Consider the following 21,510-nt stretch of genomic DNA (forward strand, 5'->3'; position numbering starts at 1 on the left):
GTGGCTGGATGGATGGATGGACATTGCGTTAAACATAACATTATTTTAGACTACAAAGTAGATCAGTAAATATCAGCATGATAAAATTTAAATATATTTTATTCACATGACAGCAGTAGTATGTTTTTTTTGATGAAATTGTGAATAAAACGTTTGAAAAAGTTAACCATTTTGAATTTATATAGAAGGCATGGCCTTCTCTCATTGTTTATTCCAGGGGTCTTAGTTGTATGTGGAGACCATACTTTAGCCTGGCTAGATCTCTTCAAAAAGGTGCTTAAACTTACTTTTATGGTACAGTCAGTGGGAATCTGGAGAAATATCTGTCCAATTTTGTTAAAAATTTTACAAATTATGTTGCTGTTGGAACACAAGAAGATGACCTCCTGTTAGGTTGTGCCCAGCTCTCCCCTACTGTAAGCCAGTTCTAACAACAGTGTATTACACTGTACAACAAAATTAAAGCACAAGTCTCTCATGTTCACAACCGGCAAAAAATAAAAAGCAAAGCACTCCTAAATTAAACTCTTCCTATTCAAAATGATGCTGTTATAGGCTACTGATACCTTTGTTCTCCTTTCAATCCTGTATGTTTTATAATCAAGCAATGTATTAGACACATATTCAGGTGCGCTTTCCCTCATGCTAATCTATACACTGTGAATCATACTGTGGCATTAAGGCAAACAAGGTTCTTGGCAATTTCCTGATGACTTCTTGGAAATGGTTCCCTTTAACCTGCACTCAAAAGTTAGAGTAGTGCTACTTTAGAGTGAAGGAGAATGTGGCCATTTCAGAATCCAAAGCAGAACTCGAACTGGTTTTACTGGGCAAGTAAGCTGTCATTTGAAAGGAATCTGTCTTGGCTGTAACTCACAGACAAACAGTGATTAATATTTACGTTTGCAGAGCCCACATTGCTAACATTACTGCTTGAAACTATCGGCTTAGCAAGTGGTTTCCAACGAATGCTAAAGCTTCAGCTTCAAGCCTCTCACACATTTTGAGTTCCAAAATCTACTCTTATTTGAAATATTAACTGAATATTTCAGTTATTCATGAATATAACTGATAAAAATGTGATTTGACGACATTCAAAAATACATTGTGGGCACCAAAATACCCTCATACTTGTGAACTACTTGTCTAGCTGGAGTCCTGACTGAAGCTGATGGATGAGCATTTTAAACAAAGCAATGCAGTGTTTATGGCTCATGGAAAAGTGTTTGGATTAGTGACAGAATAGAGCTGATTTACTTTAGTGTCTTTGGCTGACCTGTAGACCAGGTACACACAAACGCACACACACATACACAAACACACTTGATGTGGTTCATGTATCAGCAGAGCCTTCTGATGCTTACATAAAGCCATGTGAAAAACACAATGGGGACCGAAGTTGAGGCCTCACCATTTCCCCATAATGTGAGTGTGTCAACTCAATTTGTCTCTCACTGACATACCTACTTCTTATACTACTTAACTCCAAAACACACACATACATACCCCTTGCCTCTACTTACACACATCCAGTACTGTGCAAAAGTCAGAGACCACCCGTCATTTATTCAGTTTCCCGTCAAAAAGGGGAAACCTAACCTAAGTGGTTATGTTTAGAGGAAATATTTCTCAGAAAATTAGATATAAAATTATCAATCAACTTGCATTAGGCAGGGAGAAAGTCGAAGGAAAAAACATGAAAAGACAAGAGTTTCCAAAAATAAAATTCAGAGAGAATCAAGCTCCACTTTTGCCTTAGATCTGAAAACGTCCACAGGTGTTTCTGTTCATCCTTCCACTGTGAGAAGACAACTTAATGCTATAGGTTTGAAATGATGTGCAGCTGTCCTGCTGTCAATGTGTAGCTGAGAAAAGAACATAGACAAAAAAAGAAGCTGCTGGTCTTCTCAGAACAATTAACTGGCCAGCTCAGAGTCCAGACTTCAATATCACTGAGTGTGTTTGGGGTTATCTGAATTCTGAGAAGCAGAAAACACAACAAACTTCTAAGACTGAACCTTTGGATGTGTGGAAAAATATTCCTGCAGATTTCTTTGAAAAACCGCAAGCAAGTCTCCTGAAAATAATGGAAACTGTTACAAAGGCAAAGAGTGGACACATTAAATACTAAAAATATATATACTATATTTAGTTATTTATTCTGATAAATATATGTTGCCTGCTTTCTGACCGGGTTATTAATTAATTAAATAATTAAATAAATGAAGGGTGGTCTCTGACTTTTGCACAGTACAGTATCTACGCTACCAGATTTCACCAAACACATACACACACAGATCTCTAGAGAACAAGCAATATGAACATTTTGTGGCCAATAATGATTTTAAAGGCTTCTGGTAATTGATATTATTTTTTATTTGTATTTCACATTTTAATTTTATACTCCAATAGTTTTAGTAAAGCAGTGCTTTACTGACTAATAAGATTGTCAGATCTCATTTGTCACATTTCTTAAACTCAAATAAGTAAACTCACAATCTAAAATAATATAAAAATAGCATTGGGAGTGGAGCCTAAGTGAATGTTTTGCAGTTTTGTTTTTTTTGTTAATTACAGAATGTATAGGTGTGTCCCGTGGTGGTATAACCATCTAAGGTTTCACCTTCTCGTTGAAAATCGCAAATTGGGGCGCATTACTGGCCATAATTGCATTTTGGCTGATCCTAATAAAACTACAGGTTGTGCGTATTGTCGAGGGGTCACTGAATGGTCACCGGATGTTGACCTATGGGAATTTTAGACTTTTAGATTTTAGAGTTATTACACAGAGCTCTCCAACACCATCATTAAAACACCAAGCAAGGAAATATCTTTTAGAAGAATGATGTTCAATCACTTCAGTACAGTTTCAGAGACTGTAGAATCTATGCCAAGGTGGACTGAAGCTGTTCTGGTGGCTCCTGGAGGCCCAACACTTTACTAAAACACTATATTGTTTTTTCCTTTAAATATTAATCTGCAGCTCCTGGTGCTAACATGCCATGACAAGAATTATGGAAATGTTATGTGGATGAAAATGGGTTAACAATAACATGAGACTGAAAACTCCCCAATATGAATTGTGAATTGTAATGTTAGCTCAATGTAACTTTAAAGTGTCCTCTCCACTGCTGGAACCAAAACTAAGCCTTCGAGCAGTCTGAACCTCCAGGGTCCAGCCCAGGGCTATTTTAGAATTCTGTTTGGTCCAGCTGTCCTTCTATCAAATTATAGCATTTCCATTGGAACATTCAGATGTTTTTAGCAAGTCAGAAACTGACCAGTGGTTAGTCTGTGTGTGTGTGTGTGTGTGTGTGTGTGTGTGTGTACACATTCTTCTTTCCAGCACATTTGTGGATCCGTTTGATGTTTATTCTAAAGCAGCCCTATGTACCTAAAACCCTCAAATGTAGTCTTTTCCCTAACTGCCAAGAGGAATTATTGCTGTACTGCACGAAAATCTGACAGCACATTGGATTGTCACCAAATACAGCCGTGGGCCTTTGGCCTCTGGAAATTTAAACTGCTCCAGCTCCAGCACTTCTGCATAGAACATCTGTTTCCTGTCAATTAGGGCTTTCAGCGGAGTAATGGCACATTCATCATCAACTGACGCTGATGTACATACATAGTCAAAGGCCTTGAATTTGAGTTACTGTGAATGTCAAACACTAGTGAACATGAAGAAAAAGAAGATGCTCTCACATCATTATGGTTACATTACAGAGGTCAATGGATGCCTTCAGAATGTGCTTGCCAGAACATTAGCCGCTAAATGTATGGCCATTTATAAAGCTGTTTAAACAGATTTAAAAAGTGTATAAAACGGACGGAGTTCTATCTAAACCTTCTCAAGCATTTCTCCTAATCAGCCACTGAGATAAACTTTATATTGTACATACAGAGCCGGCCATGTTTATTGCATTTAAAGCTCATTTTTCATAACCTTTTGCAACATCTTGTTGCAAAAGCATATTCTTAAATGCTTGAAATGTATGCATCTGAAAAATAAAAATACTGAAGGTGAGGTCTATCTTTGAATTTGTTTTCAAAATATTAATGTAAATGTATATACAGTGCTGTGCAGGAGTCTGAGAAAATGATATGTAAAGCTATTTATCCGGGCAGCAGACCTTTACTGCTCATTTACTTCTTGAGGAAGTCTGGTATTTTCCAGTATTTGCGGTTACCAACCAATACCTAGTTTATCTAATCAGTCCTTCATTCAGGTGCTGCTGATGGACAATGCAATGACTGGAGTGTGAGGAACCAAACCTGTGTTCTTCTAACTGTATTCCTCTAAACAACATATTGAGACCTTTCCTAAAAACAAACATTCTTTTCAAGTTTAACTGTATTTATGTTTATTGTAACTGTTTATTTATTAGTGTTTTACTGGCAAAAACACTTATTGCACAGATAAATCATTTTTAAACAATATTCTTGGTTGCCTAAGACTTTTGCACAGTAAAACATTTCTGAATACCTCCCCAACAAGTAGCTTTCAGCAGCCAGTGCAGTGAGGGCATATCGCTGCTGTCGAAACAAAACCTCGTATCTCCTAAATGGTAATGTAAGTGAACGGAACCAGACTTTTTTCTAAGTCATTTTTTTTGTCATTTCTTTTGGTCCGTTCATCATGAAATGAACACACAATGTAAAGGGAAACAGTCATTTTTTAAAACGATGTCAAAACCTGAAAAACAACAAAAATGGAGATACGAGGTTTTGTTCCGACAGCAGCTATATGTGAACTTGCTGTTACTTATAAATGTAAAAATAAACATAAATAAAATCATGAACAATAAAGAAAGCTAATCATTAAGTCTATAATGTGGTCTATAATGCGTTTTGGATCAAAACCTTTCAAACATATAGTGTTCATGTGACTGATGGTTGATGTTGCCATGCCAACCCGCATAGTAGGGCAGAGTGAGTGTAAGTGAACCACAGGGAGTAAAAATACCAAAACACCACCAGCTGCACTGGAACACTCATTACTCACTCTCTCTCTCTCTCTCTCTCTCTCTCTCTCTCTCTCTCTCTTCTCTCTCTCTCTCTCTCTCTCTCTCTCCCTCCTCCCTGTCTCTCTTTCTTTTCCTCTCTCTTTCTCTTTTTTCTACTCTCACTTTCTTTGTCACGTTCTATGCCACCATCTTCATCTTTTCACCTAAGTACGACACTTTCTACTGCCTGATGTTTGATATAAGAGTTTTTCAGAACAAAAAGAAGTTATCAAATTATATATAATGTAAAATTGTCATATAAATATTTATACAAAGTTAGGGTATTATAACTTTATTTTCAGTGTTCTACAACAGTCTCAGTCATTTTAGAATCATGTACTGCTCTGTTCATCATTCTAAACATATCTAACATTTATTCATTTTATTTACAGCTCCATAGATTACTTATATTGATATAAAGGCTGTGAAGCTGTACATTACTGGCACATTATAATCATTTTATACATATATCTAACACCAGATTTTTGTTTTGTTGAAAACAGTGATTCTAAACTTTTAAATGGTGGTGTGTGAAAGTAGTCAGTTTAGTCAGTGTGCGTACAGGTCCAGCTCAGAGCCTGTGCTGTCTTTAACTGAGTGTTTTGCTCTCTATTTCAGGCTGTGCAGATGTGCTTTATAGAGTGGACAGTGGTCAGACTGGACTGGCCTAGGAAATGCCAAACTGAGGACAGACCCTCATGATAGAAAAAAGCTCCTACTGATATTTTCAGCTTTTCAAGATTTCGTTGATTTTGTGTTTACGTAAAATTGTGTAACTTTAATTAACTTAGATTTTTCCAAGCTTCTTATAGCGTAATCATCTAAACATTAGTTCTGTTGTCAGGAGATCACAAGTTTGGTCCCAGAGCCATGCATACAAGGGAGTTTAAGAGAACATAAGTGACTTCATTCTCTCTGGGTGGATTCAATAACATATTTTAGTCATGTTCCCATGAACTGACTAAAATATGTTACATCAACACAGTTTTGTCTCTTAGTTTACTTTTGGCAATAATTGGGATGATGTCCTATCATAAAAAACAAAAATAAGAAGTGGTCTATAATGCATTTTGGAACAAAACCTTACAGGTGTTTATTCATGTGACTGACAGTATTTTATTCATGGGGAAATGAAGGATAGATTTAGTTTAGCTCCCTGTTCAGCTCTAAGAGTCTTTAGTCAGTTTCTTCACTGTTGATTGTCTGCATTCCACCCTAAAATACCCTTTGATTTCCAATCATTTTGTTAATTGGGATGAACTTTCACATGACCTTTGCCCACAAATGTGTTCTAAAGTATGACAAACTTTTAAAATTTCTGTTTAAACTAATGAGAAACTGTAGCGCACAACAAAAACAAAACCAGTTTTTGTTAAAATGTGTAAATCTAGAGTTAAATTATACTCATTTTGCATGAATGTGAAAGGTCACAGTGTTAGGAAGTGTTATTTGTAGGTTCCTGTTATGTAATCAAGCTAATGTTCGCAGAGTGGCAAACACGTTATTCTTATTTCCAACCCGTCTGGTTTCAAGTAGCTACACTCTCAGAAATAAACATATGAAACTGTCACTGGGGCAGTACCTCTCTGGTCACTGGGGTTGCCCCCTCAAAGGAACATCTCCGTACCTTTAGTCAGGGAACATAATTGTACCATCCAAGTTGCATTGACTCCAAAGACCCCATTTCAACTCCAGGCTTTTAATTGTATTGCTCTGTTTTAAAACATTAAGTTATTAAAGGTACAAATATGTACTTTTCACCTGGGAAAAACTTTAAATTTAAGGTATACAACTGGACCTTAAAACCACTGTTGTACCTTTGAGGATACATTTACATTGTTTGTACCTTGATGAACACAGTCCAGCTCCGGAACATAACATTTTAAACTGGAAACTCAACATAGTATTAAACAAATACTGTGGCAGTCTGGTGTGAATAATTTACATGTTTTGACAAAAATGGAGTTCAACAGTTTCACAGTAGACTGAGTGGCATTTTTGCCAGCATCCTGTGGCAACAGTAGCTATGAAAGGACACATTTTCAGGCAGGACATATAAGTTTTGCTGTTGTATATTTCCAGCTGCTGCTGATGTCCCTTCTCTTCCTCCTATAGAGTATCAAAATCTACTTTTTCTCCCTCTGCTTATTTGGGTTACAGTCTAGAACAAAGTCATGAGCAACAGCGCTAATTATAATAATCTCCTATGGAAAAAGCTGCTCACTTCCTGCCTGTCTCTTATCTTGTAAAACAGAAGATGTCAAATGGTATACAATTCAACTTTAACTCACTCAATTAGGAACAGAAACATCGTAAGGATGATGCTTTCAGTTAAATGTTGTTTTCCTCAGGCTGTTGCTTGTGTAATCAAGAATCTATTTTTTGATTGTTGCCATGAACACTGTTGTCATTGTCCTAGAGGAGTGTAACAAATGCTTTGATGATCTGGCAACTTGTAATCAGGACATCTCCAATGTTTTTGTTTTCCTTTTTCTGCCGGTGATTGTTTCTGAGAAAGAACCAAGTCATTAGAAATAACCAAAGACGTTTGGAGCATTTTGAAGATGAAGGATGAAGAGGAAGACCAGCTACAAGATGGATAGATGAATTGAAAGCAATCATAAACCAGCTATTCAGAAACCTAAAGACCCAAACAGAAGACAACCAGGAGAAAAACTATCCATATGCTTGCCAGGAGTCTAAGTTAACTTGACAATGCTTGATAATAATCAATTCTGAGCAGATTTCTAAACATATGTGTTCTATCATTTCAGAGTCATGCAAAGTTAGTTTATTTTTATGTGAGGATAAATACTGAGATTAATATTAACATTAAGATTAAATACAAATCCCAATACTTTTACATATCAATTTCCAATATTAGTCAAAAATTCATCATTAAATCAATACATCCACTAATCTATCTATCTATCTATCTATCTATCTATCTATTTACAGTTGTAGACAAAAGTTTAAACACCTTAAAATTACATGTCAGCACATCCCCCATAGGAAACAAACTTAAATATGGTATTTTTCTGCTAATTTTAGTGCACAATTTCTGTATATGTGTTGAGTTTAATATATTGGGGAAAAAAACATACAATATAAAATTGTCTATTAAACTGTGCAGAAGTGTGTTCTCCATAGAGGATATAAACTTATTTTGACTTAGAAAAACAAGCATAACATGTAATTTTTCCATGGGTGCCCAAATTTTTTGCATACAACTGTATCTATCAATCTAACTAGCTATAAACCAGTCCATCAGTCAACTAATCTGTCTAGCTTTCTGTCTATAAAAGGGTGTAACAATACACATATTATTAGATTTTTCATTCTATTTTCTGTGTTGAAAATATCTTTCTTCTAATTATTATACTCGGTTATTATCTAATTATTTTAGTATCTAATAAATGTTATATTCTTAAAACTTTTTAATGCTACTTTTTAACCAAAAAAAACCCCAAAAACTACGACAATGTGTAAGCACCTCAGAAACAAATTGTGTGGGTGTGTCCACATCATAAGCCTCACCCCTCCTGCCCTCTTTACTCTTATAGGACACGCCTAGGCACCAAGTTATGATTGTCGACAGTGTTATATATAAAAGACCATAAATAATAGACCTTCAGAAGAGATGAAGGATGAATCAGCAACACAGCTTTACATTTTCATCTTCTGTTTTGAATATTCACTTCTTTGTCTTTTTTTTAATACTGTATGGGAATAAAAATCAGTCATATTAATCATATTAATTAATAAATCAATCAAACTCTGTCAGTCTATTTCTCAATTAATCAAACTTTTAATCAGTCATTCCATTTAATAATCAATCTATCTATCAAATAATTAATGAATCAACAAATCTCTCTCTCTCTCTCTCTCTCTCTCTCTCTCTCTCTCACCTGCCCTGTGAGTACATGCAGTCTCGTCCAGATGATTCAAAGCCGTCTGGGTTCATTGAGGGCAGGATGTGGACGCGTGTGCTGTTGAGCAGTCTGGTCACAAAAGGGTCGCTCAGGTAACTTTTGGTCAGGTAATCAATCAGCTGAAGCAGCAAGACACGTCCAACTACCTACTCTCTCACACACACACAGAGAAAGAAGCACATATGTGGTAAAAACTTGGTTGCTTTGAAGATCTTGAATGTGTGAAAAAATTACTAGCATCATGTGGTCTTATAACCTCCATCTGATATTTATATGTATATACACTATATGGCGGAAAGTATGTGGACACCCCTCCTAATTATTAAGTTCAGGTGTTTCGGCCATACATATTACTAACAGGGCATATAAAGTAAAGCACATAGCCATATACAAACACAGGCCGTAGAAAGGGTCGTACTTAGGTGAAAATATGAAGATGGAGGCATAGAACGTGATAAAGAAAGTGAGAGTAGAAAAAAGAGAAAGACAGAGGAAAGGAAAGAGAGACAGGGAGGAGGGAGAGAGAGAGAGAGAGAGAGAGCGAGAGAGAGAGAGAGAGCGAGAGAGAGAGAGAGAGAGAGAGAGAGAGAGAGAAAGAGAGAGAGAGAAGATGAATATGGAGGAAAAAAGAGACAGAGAGAAGGGGTAGAGGGAGATAGTGAGACAAAAAGAAAGAGACAGAGAAAGAATGAGGGACTGACTTTAAAACCTCTTTATTAAAGTACCATAAGTCAAGGTCTAAAGATACACATATCACTAAGATAGAAAAAAGAGTGAGGGAAGTACAGATCCCACTCACCAATGAATTAGTTGCACACCCTTCATCTACAAACGCAAATGGCCATCAACACACCATTTCCTCCCAAACCCAGAAACATTCTGAGGCTCTGATGGAACACAAATTCACTCTTATGCGTGATTCCACTAAGGCCTGAAACAGTTTTATAACATCTAAAAATTATAAGTAAAGAAAAACCTCAACCCGCTGGATCAGGGTCATGACAGAAAAGGCAACATGGTCAAACAGCAGAGTTATTTGTAAACACAATGGCATTAGTGGGTACTATACAGTGTCTGACCCTCCATTGGAGGTATTCAGAGTGCTTGGGCAGAGGATCCCTGTACAGGAGTCTTCATTGAGGCCAAATGTCCTCAGGGACAGAGAGATTGGCTCTCCATATAAAGTCAGCTCTTGCTTTTAGCTCCCTGAAAAAAAAAATGACTTCATACAGGTCTGGTACAAGGCCTTCTTACCAGCTTTGAGAAGCCTTGCATGCCTTGCAAACCTGCAGTGGAGGGAAGTTGCCTCTCCCCATTCCTGTCCTCAAGAACACTTGGAGGTAATGCACAACTCTGGAAACTGCACATGAGTCAGTCCACTAGATTGACACGAGATAGACACTGAATACATTAAATATTGGGAGGAGACTTTCTAATTAAGTTGTATGTCACTCTCTCAAACCTTAAGCCATCCTAGATCACCATTACCCTACTCAGAAGTCAATCAGACAAGGAGGCTGGCTCTGTTGGCTGAAAAATGAGGCTATAAGTAAAAAAGAAAATAATAATAAAAAAATAACCCTCTTATGGTCACATCCTCACCCTGAGCAGACTGGCCATATAGCTGGCCACCTGGTGCTGAAACTAAACAATCTAAGAAAAGGAGTGGGAAGGAAAGAGTGATAATGCAGAATAAATTTCATGTTAATGCAGCTTGGTTTCTCAAACATTGTAATAATAATTACTAAATTACTAATTACTTATTTTTCTTTCAAACTGTAATGCAGTTACTTTACTGATTACTTATCTTGAACAAAGTAAGCTAATTATTTATTATATTACTTCTCAATTACTCCCTAAAACTCATATTTATCTGTACTAACTGGAAAATACAAGAGAGAACCCAGAAGTACTTTCAGTAATTTGTTTGGAAAGAAACAATCACAGTAAACATTATTTAAAAGGCATGTTACAATATCTGATCCAAGTATGAATTTTACTGTGTAAACTAAAATATGGGAAAAAGTATATATATATATATATGTTTATTGGGAATTCTTCTGTCACAACAAACCACTACTACTACTGTTATAGTTATTACTGCCACTACAATAACAATTACTACTATGTCTACTACTGCTGATACTCTACAATGACTACAACTACTACAACTACTACATCGATAACTACTATTACCACTACTACTACCACTATTACCACTATGATAACTACTACTAATACAACTAGTGCTAGAACTAATTCTACAACTACTACTACCACCATGATCACTACGACTATTACTACTATTACTACTAATACTACCCATACTACTACTACTACCACTATTACCACTATGATAACTACTACTACAACTATAATAAGTACTACTTTTACTACAACTACTGCTACCACTACAAGAACTAGTACTACTACTATGATCACCATAACCACTACTACTTCTACAACTACTACTACTACTACTACAACAACTATTACTACTACTACTACTACTTCTACTACTACTGCAACTACTACACATATTATACTAAAATATTTCTTAATTATTGTATTTGTATACTGCCTGTCCAGGGTGTTTCCTGCCTTCCGCCCTGGGATAGGCTCCAGCTCCCCCTGCGACCCAGAAAGATAAGCGGCTTAGAAAATGTGTGCGTTTATTTATACTACTACTAATAATATTGATAATTATAATACTACTACAAATTATTGTTATTAATAGTAGTACAATTATTATTAGTAGTAGTATAAATACAGTGATTTAGAAATATATAATTAAACTTACATTTAAAAGCAGAATTAGATGGGACTTTTCTTGAGATGGCAGTGATTGTTATTGCGAGTAAAGTGTTGGATTTAAGGATAAATTTCAAATATGTGACGAGTGGGCTGGTAGTTTGAAACTCTTGCTTTAAGCATTCCTTTCAGTGACAGCTTTGAAATGACCAGGGGACTTGTGATAATGTGTGAAGGGTAATAAGCATGCCATGTTTGTGTACACTTCTTTCATGTTAGTATGTGGTATAGAGCTTGTGTAGTCTATGCGCACATGTATGTGTTTGTCAGGTGCTGGAAGCTGGCAGGCTCAAATCTTATCAGACTGGAAATTCAGACATTTAGATTTATCTGATTCTCCTATCACGTTCTCCCCACTACTATCAGCTTCAAGGCTTTTCAAATCTTCCTTGAAATGTCTGTTTCTGCTGTGGTGTTATAACTCTCAATCAGATTATCAAGCTGAACCAGACTGGGGAAAAGGCTGCTGTTAAACATGGAGACACCTACAACTTTATTTTGAGATAATTATTGTGAGATAATTTTTACAGTTATTAAGAAGTATTTGTTTACTTGGAAATCATTTCTCTCAGATATACGACTACATTAATAATGTATGTGGAGATTAAGCAAGCACTTTGCTTGTAGTCCAGAGCCATTAAATATACCCTCCAGCAGCTTTAATACATGAGCACACTCTGCAAGCATTTGCACTATGGCTCTAAAATTGGCCCTGAATTAATTTTGTGTCAGGATAAGCACTCTAAGTAGAAAAGTGCTGAGGAATTGTAAAAAAGGTTTATGAATCATTAAAAATGGCTTATGAATTACTGCTGACTTGCAGTCAGTAAAGCTTATAGAAGAACATCTTGGGTCGCCTACATCTCAGATATCAGTTATACAGCGCTACAAACTATACATGCTGCAACAGAAACTTTGGGAGGTATTCATTTTCCAATTTTTAAATAAATTTTATATGTAATATTATGGTTCATATTAAAAAAAAACTCATAAAATACATTAATTTAAATGCAATCTGTAGGCCCAATGGTCAAACGTATTTTCTTTCAATAATATATTTGTTCACTCTTTCTAGATTCTCATGTTTGCACTTGAATCTTTTTAGAAGTATTCAGATAATTGTTGGCATAGGTTATCTGAGTACTACAGTACTCTCCCAGTACGCTACAGTACTCTACATTACTGCTGTTATAATAATGCAGTACTCCTTACCTGCTCCTGCAGTACTAAAAAACTTTACACCTGCTCCTACAGTACTGCAGAGCTATATACCTGGTTCTACATTACAATATTACTGAAGGTCTGCTTATACAGTTCTACAGAAATATACACCTGGTCCTACAGTACTGCTGACCTATACACTTGGTCCTATGGTACTACATTACTCCACATCTGCCCCTACCATACTACAGAACTATACACCTGGTCCTAAAATACTACATTACTCCACATCTGCTCACCCAGAACTACAGTACTCCACACCTGCTCCTATAATAATACAGTACTCCATACCTGCTCCTATAGTACTACAGAACTATAAACCTGGCCCTACAGTCCTAAAAAATGATACACTTGGTCCTACAGTACTACAGAACTATACATCTGGTCCTAAAGTACTAAAAAACTATATATCTGCTCCTACAGTACTACATTACTCCACATCTGCTCCTACAGTACTATGGAACTATACACCTGGTCCTACAGTATTACAGAGCTATATGCCTGGTACTACAGTACTACATTACTCCACATCTGCTCACCCAGTGCTACAGTACTCCACACCTGCTCCTATAATAATATAGTACTTCGAATTATTTTTTCTTACTGTAGGACTGAAGATAGAACTAATTCAGTAGAATGGCCCATATAGGATAATTCTCTTTTATAAGGAAGAGGAGTGTCAAAGGAAAATATATGAAAAAAAAAAGAAGTTTCCAAAATGTATAGATAAAATGGGACTCCTAGCAACCATCCAAGACCTGGCAGACCACCAAAACTGTCACCATCAGATAAACAGAACTTTAATCTTTGCAAGAGAGGAGAAGATCAAGCTCCACTGTTGCTACAGATCTGAAAAAAAAACACAGGTGTTTCTGTTTATCCTTCCACTGTGAGAATACAACTCCTATAATAATACAGTACTTCATTCCTGCTCCTACAGTACTACAGAGCTATAAACCTGCTCCTACAGTACTGCTGAGCTATTTACCTGGTCCTACATTACAACATTACTCCACATCTGCTCCTATAGTACTACAGAAATATACACCTGGTCCTACAGTACTACAGAAATATTCACCTGGTCCTACAGTACTACAGAAATATTCACCTGGTCCTACAGTACTACAGAGCTACACACCTGGTCCTACAGTGCTAAAAAACTACATACCTGTTTCCACAGTACTACATTACTCCACATCTGCTCACCCAGTACGACAGTACTCCACATCTGCTCCTATAATAATACAGTACTCCAGACCTGCTCCTACTGTACTACAGAACTATAAACCTGGTCCTACAGTACTGCAGAGCCATACACTTGGTCCTACATTACAACGTTACTCCACATCTGCTCATCCAGTTCTACCGAAATACACACTACAATACTGTATACTTAAGCCTACAGCACGACAGTGCAGAACTGTTTCTTCTGTGGTACTTTAATGCTATGCAACTGTTTCTACAGTACTGTAGTTTGCCTTTGCAGCTCCTATGGTACTATAATACTATAAACTACAGTACTACAGTACTTTAGATCTCTGACAGTACTACAGTCTTCCTCCCTTTCTTACTGCTATCATTATGCCCCAAGGAGATGAGCATTTTATGAGTCTGAACTGTTGCAGAGTAAACACTTCCTAAATATGTTTCATCTTGTTCTGACACTACCTTTACTCATGACTCATAAACGTTTTATAGGAGTGTGCTATTTTAACCTTGTGAGTACCTTATCTACATCTAAAGCTTTAACAAGCCTCAAATATGCAGAACTTCCTTGATTTAATCATGTTTCATCCTGTTCTGGTACTATTATCACTCATGACTCATAACCTTGTGCAATTTTACCCCTGAATTTTAACCTTGAGTATATATATCATCTACACCCAAAGCTCTAACCAGCTCCAAACATGCAGAACTTCCACAATATACAGTCATATTGAACGGACTCCTCCCAACAAAAGATGTCTCAAGGGAGTCACTGACATCATGTTCCCCTTTAAAGGGACGCTAACATTTATACAAGCAACTACCCAAACATATTCAGCTGCCTCGTAAATTTTGTTTCATGTGCTTTTACAACGGCTTAATGAGATCTTTTTGACAAGATTAGATATGGATCATTTTACTGAATTGGTTCAAAGTCAGGGTTCAAAACACATGTCAGACTTTTAACTTATTTGGACTTTAGACAAAAATTCTTTTGCTTTGAATGACTCTATAATTTAATTATGTTGATTTTGTTAAAACAAATGATTGAACATTCCATTTTGTCATTACCAATACAACAATAATGCTTCTAAAACTTATAAATCTTTCAATGTACATGAGCAAACGCAGCTATGAACAGCTGCAGACACAAAAAAATCATAATATTTTCATTAAAACACAAAAAAACTTACTTAATTGCAAATAAATGTGTTTTTGTGATATTGACAAATTTTAAATTCGCACACTGATTTTCAGATGCATTTACTTCAAAACAGTGGGATCTAACTGCTCAACATGTGGCCATGAGGGACAGGGATGCAGTCTCACTTCCAGCTATAAAATGCAGTGGTATAGCTAAAATGAGGCTCCGCCCATGGACTAAAACTCTTTGTGTTTCGGTAGTGACATGAAAATGTGGGACAGCATGTTTGAATTTAAAGATTTTTTAATCAAAAATTGAACTTCATAAAGAAACATTTAAATATATATAATAAATTATATAAAAATATAAAATTAAACATAATCCCTTTTAAATATTAAAATCTCAAGACTTTTTTTTTACTTCAGTAGAATCGTCCATACGATTATACGATACGATAATTCGTGTAATACGTATAATAATACGATAATTCACTTTCATAAGGAAGAGGAATGTCAAAAGAAATTAAATGGAAAAACAAAAAAACAGAGGTTTCCAAAACATATAGATAAAATGGGACTCCTAACAACCATACAAGACCTTGTAGACCACTAAAACTGACAAAATCCACAGTTGTTTCTGTCCATCCTTCCACTATGAGAAGACAACTCAATACTATTACTGAGAAAAGAAAATAGACAAAAAAAGAACATTTGCACTAGAAGACCAAAACTGGACATCTAAGATGTGGAGTAAGGTTCTTCAGACTGATGAGCCTAAATTTGCAATTGTAATTACTTGGATTGTGAGAACCAAAAAATGTTAGCACCTTCTAAGACTGAACTTGGGAGGTGTGAAAAAATATCCCTGCAGATTTCTTTAAAAACCGAAAGCAAATCTTCTAAAAAGAATGGAAGCTGAAATAACTGCAGTGAGTGAACACAATTCATACTGAAAAATTTGATCTTATATTTAGTTGTTGAGGCTTCTGTGTGATTTCCTATTTGATGTATGTTTTCTACTTTTTTCCTGATGCTGAAAAATGAATATCTTGTAACTAAAGTCTGTTTTGACTGAAGGTTAAATGAACGAAAGGGTTTCCTTAGTTACTTTTTCTTCTCCTAACCGTATCCTCTTTTTCACAGCCATTCATGCATCATTAACTGTTCTGTGTGGCTATTCAAACGTAAGAAGTGAAGTAGTAGTTTCTGTCTACCACACCCAGTTTCATCATGCCAGTGTTGATGTGTATACTGTTATTTGTTTGTGTTTACGTAAATGATGGTAAACAAGTCTTGTTTGACATGCAAGATTAGACTAATGTTAATATTAGACCAATGTTAGAATGTTTGTACTTCAGACTAATGTAGACACAATTCCACAGTGTTGGTGATCTCAGAATAACAGACAAATTGAAATGTTTGTGCTTCAGCTATTTTGGGGCAAAATAAATTGGTACCCAAAGTGAGTTAAACAGTGATTCATCGCATCTCCTACTATTCTACAAAAGGCATGAAGCACCTGCTGAGAGTTGAAATAGATGTGTTTAGGGTAGAGCTAACACAACGGTATTCAGTTTGAACCATTTGATTAATGATAATGAATTATTGGGAATGATACAAATACACACATGCCCACACTCTCAGTAAAGGCAGCATAATAACACTTTTTCTTTTCTGATTCCAATACTGATATAAAAATCTTGAGCATTGATTGACCCTAATCATTCATTTTTGCCTTAAATGCTCCTTAGCTATTTTTTCATGAAGAAATTAAAACAAACCCTGGTGCAATTGCTCTGATAGTGCAGTTCACTAGAATAAATGAGAATGTTACCATCCAAACCCTGGTGTGCACCACGTAAGTGGACTAAAGCCAACCCCCAAACACCCAGGATAAGATGGAAAAGGTTGAATATAACTTAAGCCAAAATGTGAAAAAGGGTGATGGAAAAGAGTTTTTCTAATAAACGATGACATATCAAGCCATAAGTCACATCATTCCTTTCCACTTGATCAGACCAAAAACGCAGTAGAGGACTGTCCAGTGCAGTACGTTTGGACTGATAAGGAGACTAACACTTTTCTTGAGTTACTCAACAAAAGCAACATAAATGCAACACTGAATGGAAAACAACAATGAAACACACAAATGTACCAAGATCTGCAACAGAAAATATCGAACAAAAGGTTTTGAGAACCCGTGGTTGATACTAAGAAGTAAGCGGAAGGCTCTAAAACAATAATACATGGCTGAGAAGAGGCAGAGGTCAATGAGCAGCGAGGTGGGGAAAACAAAAACTAACTTCAGGTCAAGATGATTCTACTTGGCAAAAACCAAGTTAGATTAGATTAGATTAGATTCAACTTTATTGTCGTTGTGCAGAGTACAGGTACAGAGCCAACGAAATGCAATAGAAGTTAGAAGTTAAATCTCTCCATCTTGCTTGTTTCGATGCAGCCCCTAATCATGGTGGCCTACTTCATCTAAACTGTCTTTGCATAACTGTAGTGGATGGAAACACAATTTCCTTTTTTTCTGCTGAAATTTTGTAAATGAACATAACATTTGCGAAACGTTTGAATGGAAACTCTGTAACAGAATTAAACATCGTCTATGTGCAACTGACATTCTGATGCTTTTTTGACGTGTGGATGTGTTTATCATCTCTTGTGATCTCAAGATAACAAAGTTATCTGTAGGCATCAGCAGTGCGCTTTACTTGTAAATGGTGATAAACAAATTCAAGGCATTGCAGAAGCTGGAATTAATTTGAGTTTTATCAAGAGAGCCATCAGTAGAACTTGTTATTATTATCATGTAATTAACATGTTAACTTTGACACCACTACTATTAACTGCTTAACTACAGTGCAAACTCATTGAGTAATTCTTAGGCTGTAGAAGCTTGTAGTAAAACTTTGGACCTTCTGGTGGGTTCTGGCCTCTTAAACGAAATAAATGAAGTGTGGTCTCTGACTTTTGTACAGTATTGTACATGAACTAATGCTAATTTTTAAAGCCTAAACCATGATGTGTCTCTAGTTTTACTGCAAACACAAGGCATTCTGTAACAGAAAATGTACAAAAGGAAGCTATCACAAACACACAAACACACACATTTGTCTTACATTAGTAGTGAGGACTTCCACTGATTTCTTAGTACTCTAGCCAAGTAATACTACACCTAACCCTAACAGAAATCTTAACCTCAGTATCCAGAAGGCAATTTTTCTGCTCTTTCAGTTTTTCCCAAAAAAAAAAGTGATTTCTGGTGAAAACAACACAGGCTCAATTTAGGACAAGCAGAATGTCTTCACTAGAGCAAAAATGTCATGTTGTCCTTTAATTGTAAGGACATGTAGTCCTCACAAGGATAGCAAGACGAGCAAACACACACACACAAACACACACACACACGCACACACACACACACACACATATACACACACACAAATGTCTTTAACAAACGTGTGTCTGTATTCATTACTCCTGGAAACCATTGTGGTTAGTATCTAGAGTGAGACGCGCTACAGAAAAGAGACAAAACAGATTTTAAAAATGCCTTCAATGCAACCTCAGTGGTGTCAGTGTTGCATGTGCTTTTTTTTTGGCTTTGTTTTGTTTTTTTTTTTTGTTTTTTTTTTTGAATGAGGCTAAATTTGGACTGGGTGGGGGTTTGTGTTCTGGCTTTAAAGGATACGTGTGTGTGTGTGGGGGGGTGGGGTGGGGTAGAGTTTTTATTTGTGTTTTACTCTGTGTTTGTAAGACAAAGCAGAAGTTACAGCCAGAAACTTCTTGGAGGTCAGAGAAGAGCACTGGACTATGACCACAAATGAGGTGTGTGTGTGTCTAAAAGTGCGTGTTTGTGTGGATGTATATGATAATGTCATTTGAATGACAGTAGGATTTGAGATGGCATATCATGTTGATGGGTATCTTTATTGGGCTGATATTAGCAGAGAATCCCAGATCAGACATTGGAAGGAAAAAAGAATAAACCTGATCCAGTCCTGTAACAAATCTATCCTAAAATAGTAGCCAGATGTTTATACCTGAAGTTTGGCTCGCTTGGTCTGGACCAAAGCAGGAAATGATAAAACATTTCAGATCAAGCTATTTTTTTTTTGGTGTTCACACTGACATATCTGACATAAAGCCAAACGATGTAAAAAGACATTATATGCACAAAAATGTCTCAACTCATTGGACAAATTTTATGATGTACATTTGGTGACAATAACTGGGATAGCATCCACTGAACTTTCTGAATCATTCTGTATTCTGACTTAACTAAACTTGTGGGGTTTTCCATGGTATCATGTGGAGTCAATCATTATAAAAACCTGGTACATTAATATCATGTGTTAATGTAAAAACATGTTCATGAAGCAAGTCATTTTGGATCATTGATCTGTTCTTTATGAAATAATTCCACAAATGTGAAGGACAGCTATTTTCATATGGTGCAAAAAAGAGAGTTACAAGGTTTCTAAAATGATATATAGAACATTTGATACCGCAGGTCCTGTCAAAGCATGAAAACAAATGTGTGTATGTGTCTGTGAGTGTGACTCACCTCGTTGCCATGCATGTTGCCAACGTATTTGAATTCCGGAATGCCGGTGCGGTGCTGTCTAGGATTCTGACCCAGAATTAACACCCACAGCTCCCTGCCTGAAAAACAAACACAAACACTGAGACTTTAGCAGCCAAATCCCCTCAGCACTGCCCACTGAATCGACCGTCAGTGGACTTCTGTGCTGAACACATGATTACTGTCTCATTGTTGTCAATCTATTCAATAAGATGAGTAAATAATGTTTCCGTGCAGTGTAGACAGCACCTGGCAACCCAGTCCCAGGCTTTCTTCTGCTGCCTGTCACTTATTCTTTCCTTTCTTCATTCCTTTATTCATGACAGATGCTGATGACCCATCCCATTTGTAATGAGAATTTTAAATGCAGAAATGCAGAAATGCAGTGTTTATGCTATAATATACAATCTAGGCTATTAAACAAATCAATAAATGCAGTTTTAACTCTGCCAAGATGACAGAAATCCCTTGTGTAAGTTAATGTGGTGAACCCACATGAATCTCCCCCTCCTCCTATAGCTGTACCTCACACGGTAAGAAAGCTAGCAGTCTTTATATCATCTACATAGATTTTTTTAAGCAGTAAATGGACAGTGCTGACATTTGAATTACGTGAAAATGCAACACAAACAGAAACTGCTTTTGCCTCGCGATGCGTGTGTTGCGTCCAGTGTTAAAGAACAAGCATTGTGGAGTGGTTCTAGATTACCTAGTGTGAAATGGGCTTTAGTTTAGTTCAGCAAAACTCAGGGAATGAATGTAGTTGCTCCTTATAAACTAGACTAGCAAAGTGTTTAAAAAATGAATTGTGTAATTACATATTGAGCCACTCATCAGACAGCAAGTTGCCTCAGCCCTCTGTGGTCTGAAGCCTGAGAAGAGAAAGCTCATCCCTGTGAGGGGGGAGTCATAGTCTGTGCATGGAAACTAGCAAATTAAGGAAGGAACTAAGTAAAATATATGAAAAAAATTAAGCAATTTCAGCTTATAATAAAGCAACGACATTCACTTTTTTCTAAACTAAAATTGTTTTCTAGTCTAAAAATGTGATTTAAGAGGAATGTAAACTATACTAAGTATTAACCTAAGAAAATTAAGCTATGAAGAAAGGTTGATTTAAAATTTAAAAATGACCTGACTTTTCATTTTTTACGGTGTAGAGATGATACACGTACAAAAGAGAAACACTTGCTCCATGCTTTGACCATGGTTTGACACTACATAACACTGGCAAAAGTCTCAAAAGGGAAATTGTAGCACACAACTCACATATATTTATAAAAATATATACATTTGATTTATTCAGAAATGGTATTTACTTTGTAATTTTGTAGATGAGGTATACATTTTTTTGTGGTGTGTTCAAGCTAACATAAGCACAGCAGCAACTTAATTGTCATTTCCAACCTGTCTAGTTTCGATTAGCATAAACTGGAAACTCAATACTATGTAATGACTATAAACCAATATTGCAGTTTTCTGATCTGAATACAACTGTGTTGAGCGCCACAGCTTATCTTTACATACATGCTCGTATGCAGCAATGAAAAATCAATCAGAAGATGTTTCAGATGTGGGGCAAAGACATTACATTCTG

The 21,510-nt window shown here is 36.3% G+C and overlaps 1 protein-coding gene across 1 annotated transcript in view; it reads right to left on the bottom strand.

Moving 5' to 3' along the window:
* The window catches only part of cpm (carboxypeptidase M), a 55,617-nt gene that overhangs the window by 14,022 nt on the left and 20,085 nt on the right, over nucleotides 1-21,510 (bottom strand). Inside the window, exons 3-4 of the mRNA XM_036577233.1 lie at nucleotides 19,896-19,993; nucleotides 8,915-9,084 (exon numbers count right to left, since the gene is read on the bottom strand). Of these exons, the coding sequence (XP_036433126.1) occupies nucleotides 8,915-9,084; nucleotides 19,896-19,993 (268 nt within the window). The remainder of the gene's footprint in view (nucleotides 1-8,914; nucleotides 9,085-19,895; nucleotides 19,994-21,510) is intronic.

Source organism: Colossoma macropomum, unplaced genomic scaffold (assembly GCF_904425465.1).
Source record: "Colossoma macropomum unplaced genomic scaffold, Colossoma_macropomum, whole genome shotgun sequence".
Taxonomy (NCBI): domain Eukaryota; kingdom Metazoa; phylum Chordata; class Actinopteri; order Characiformes; family Serrasalmidae; genus Colossoma; species Colossoma macropomum.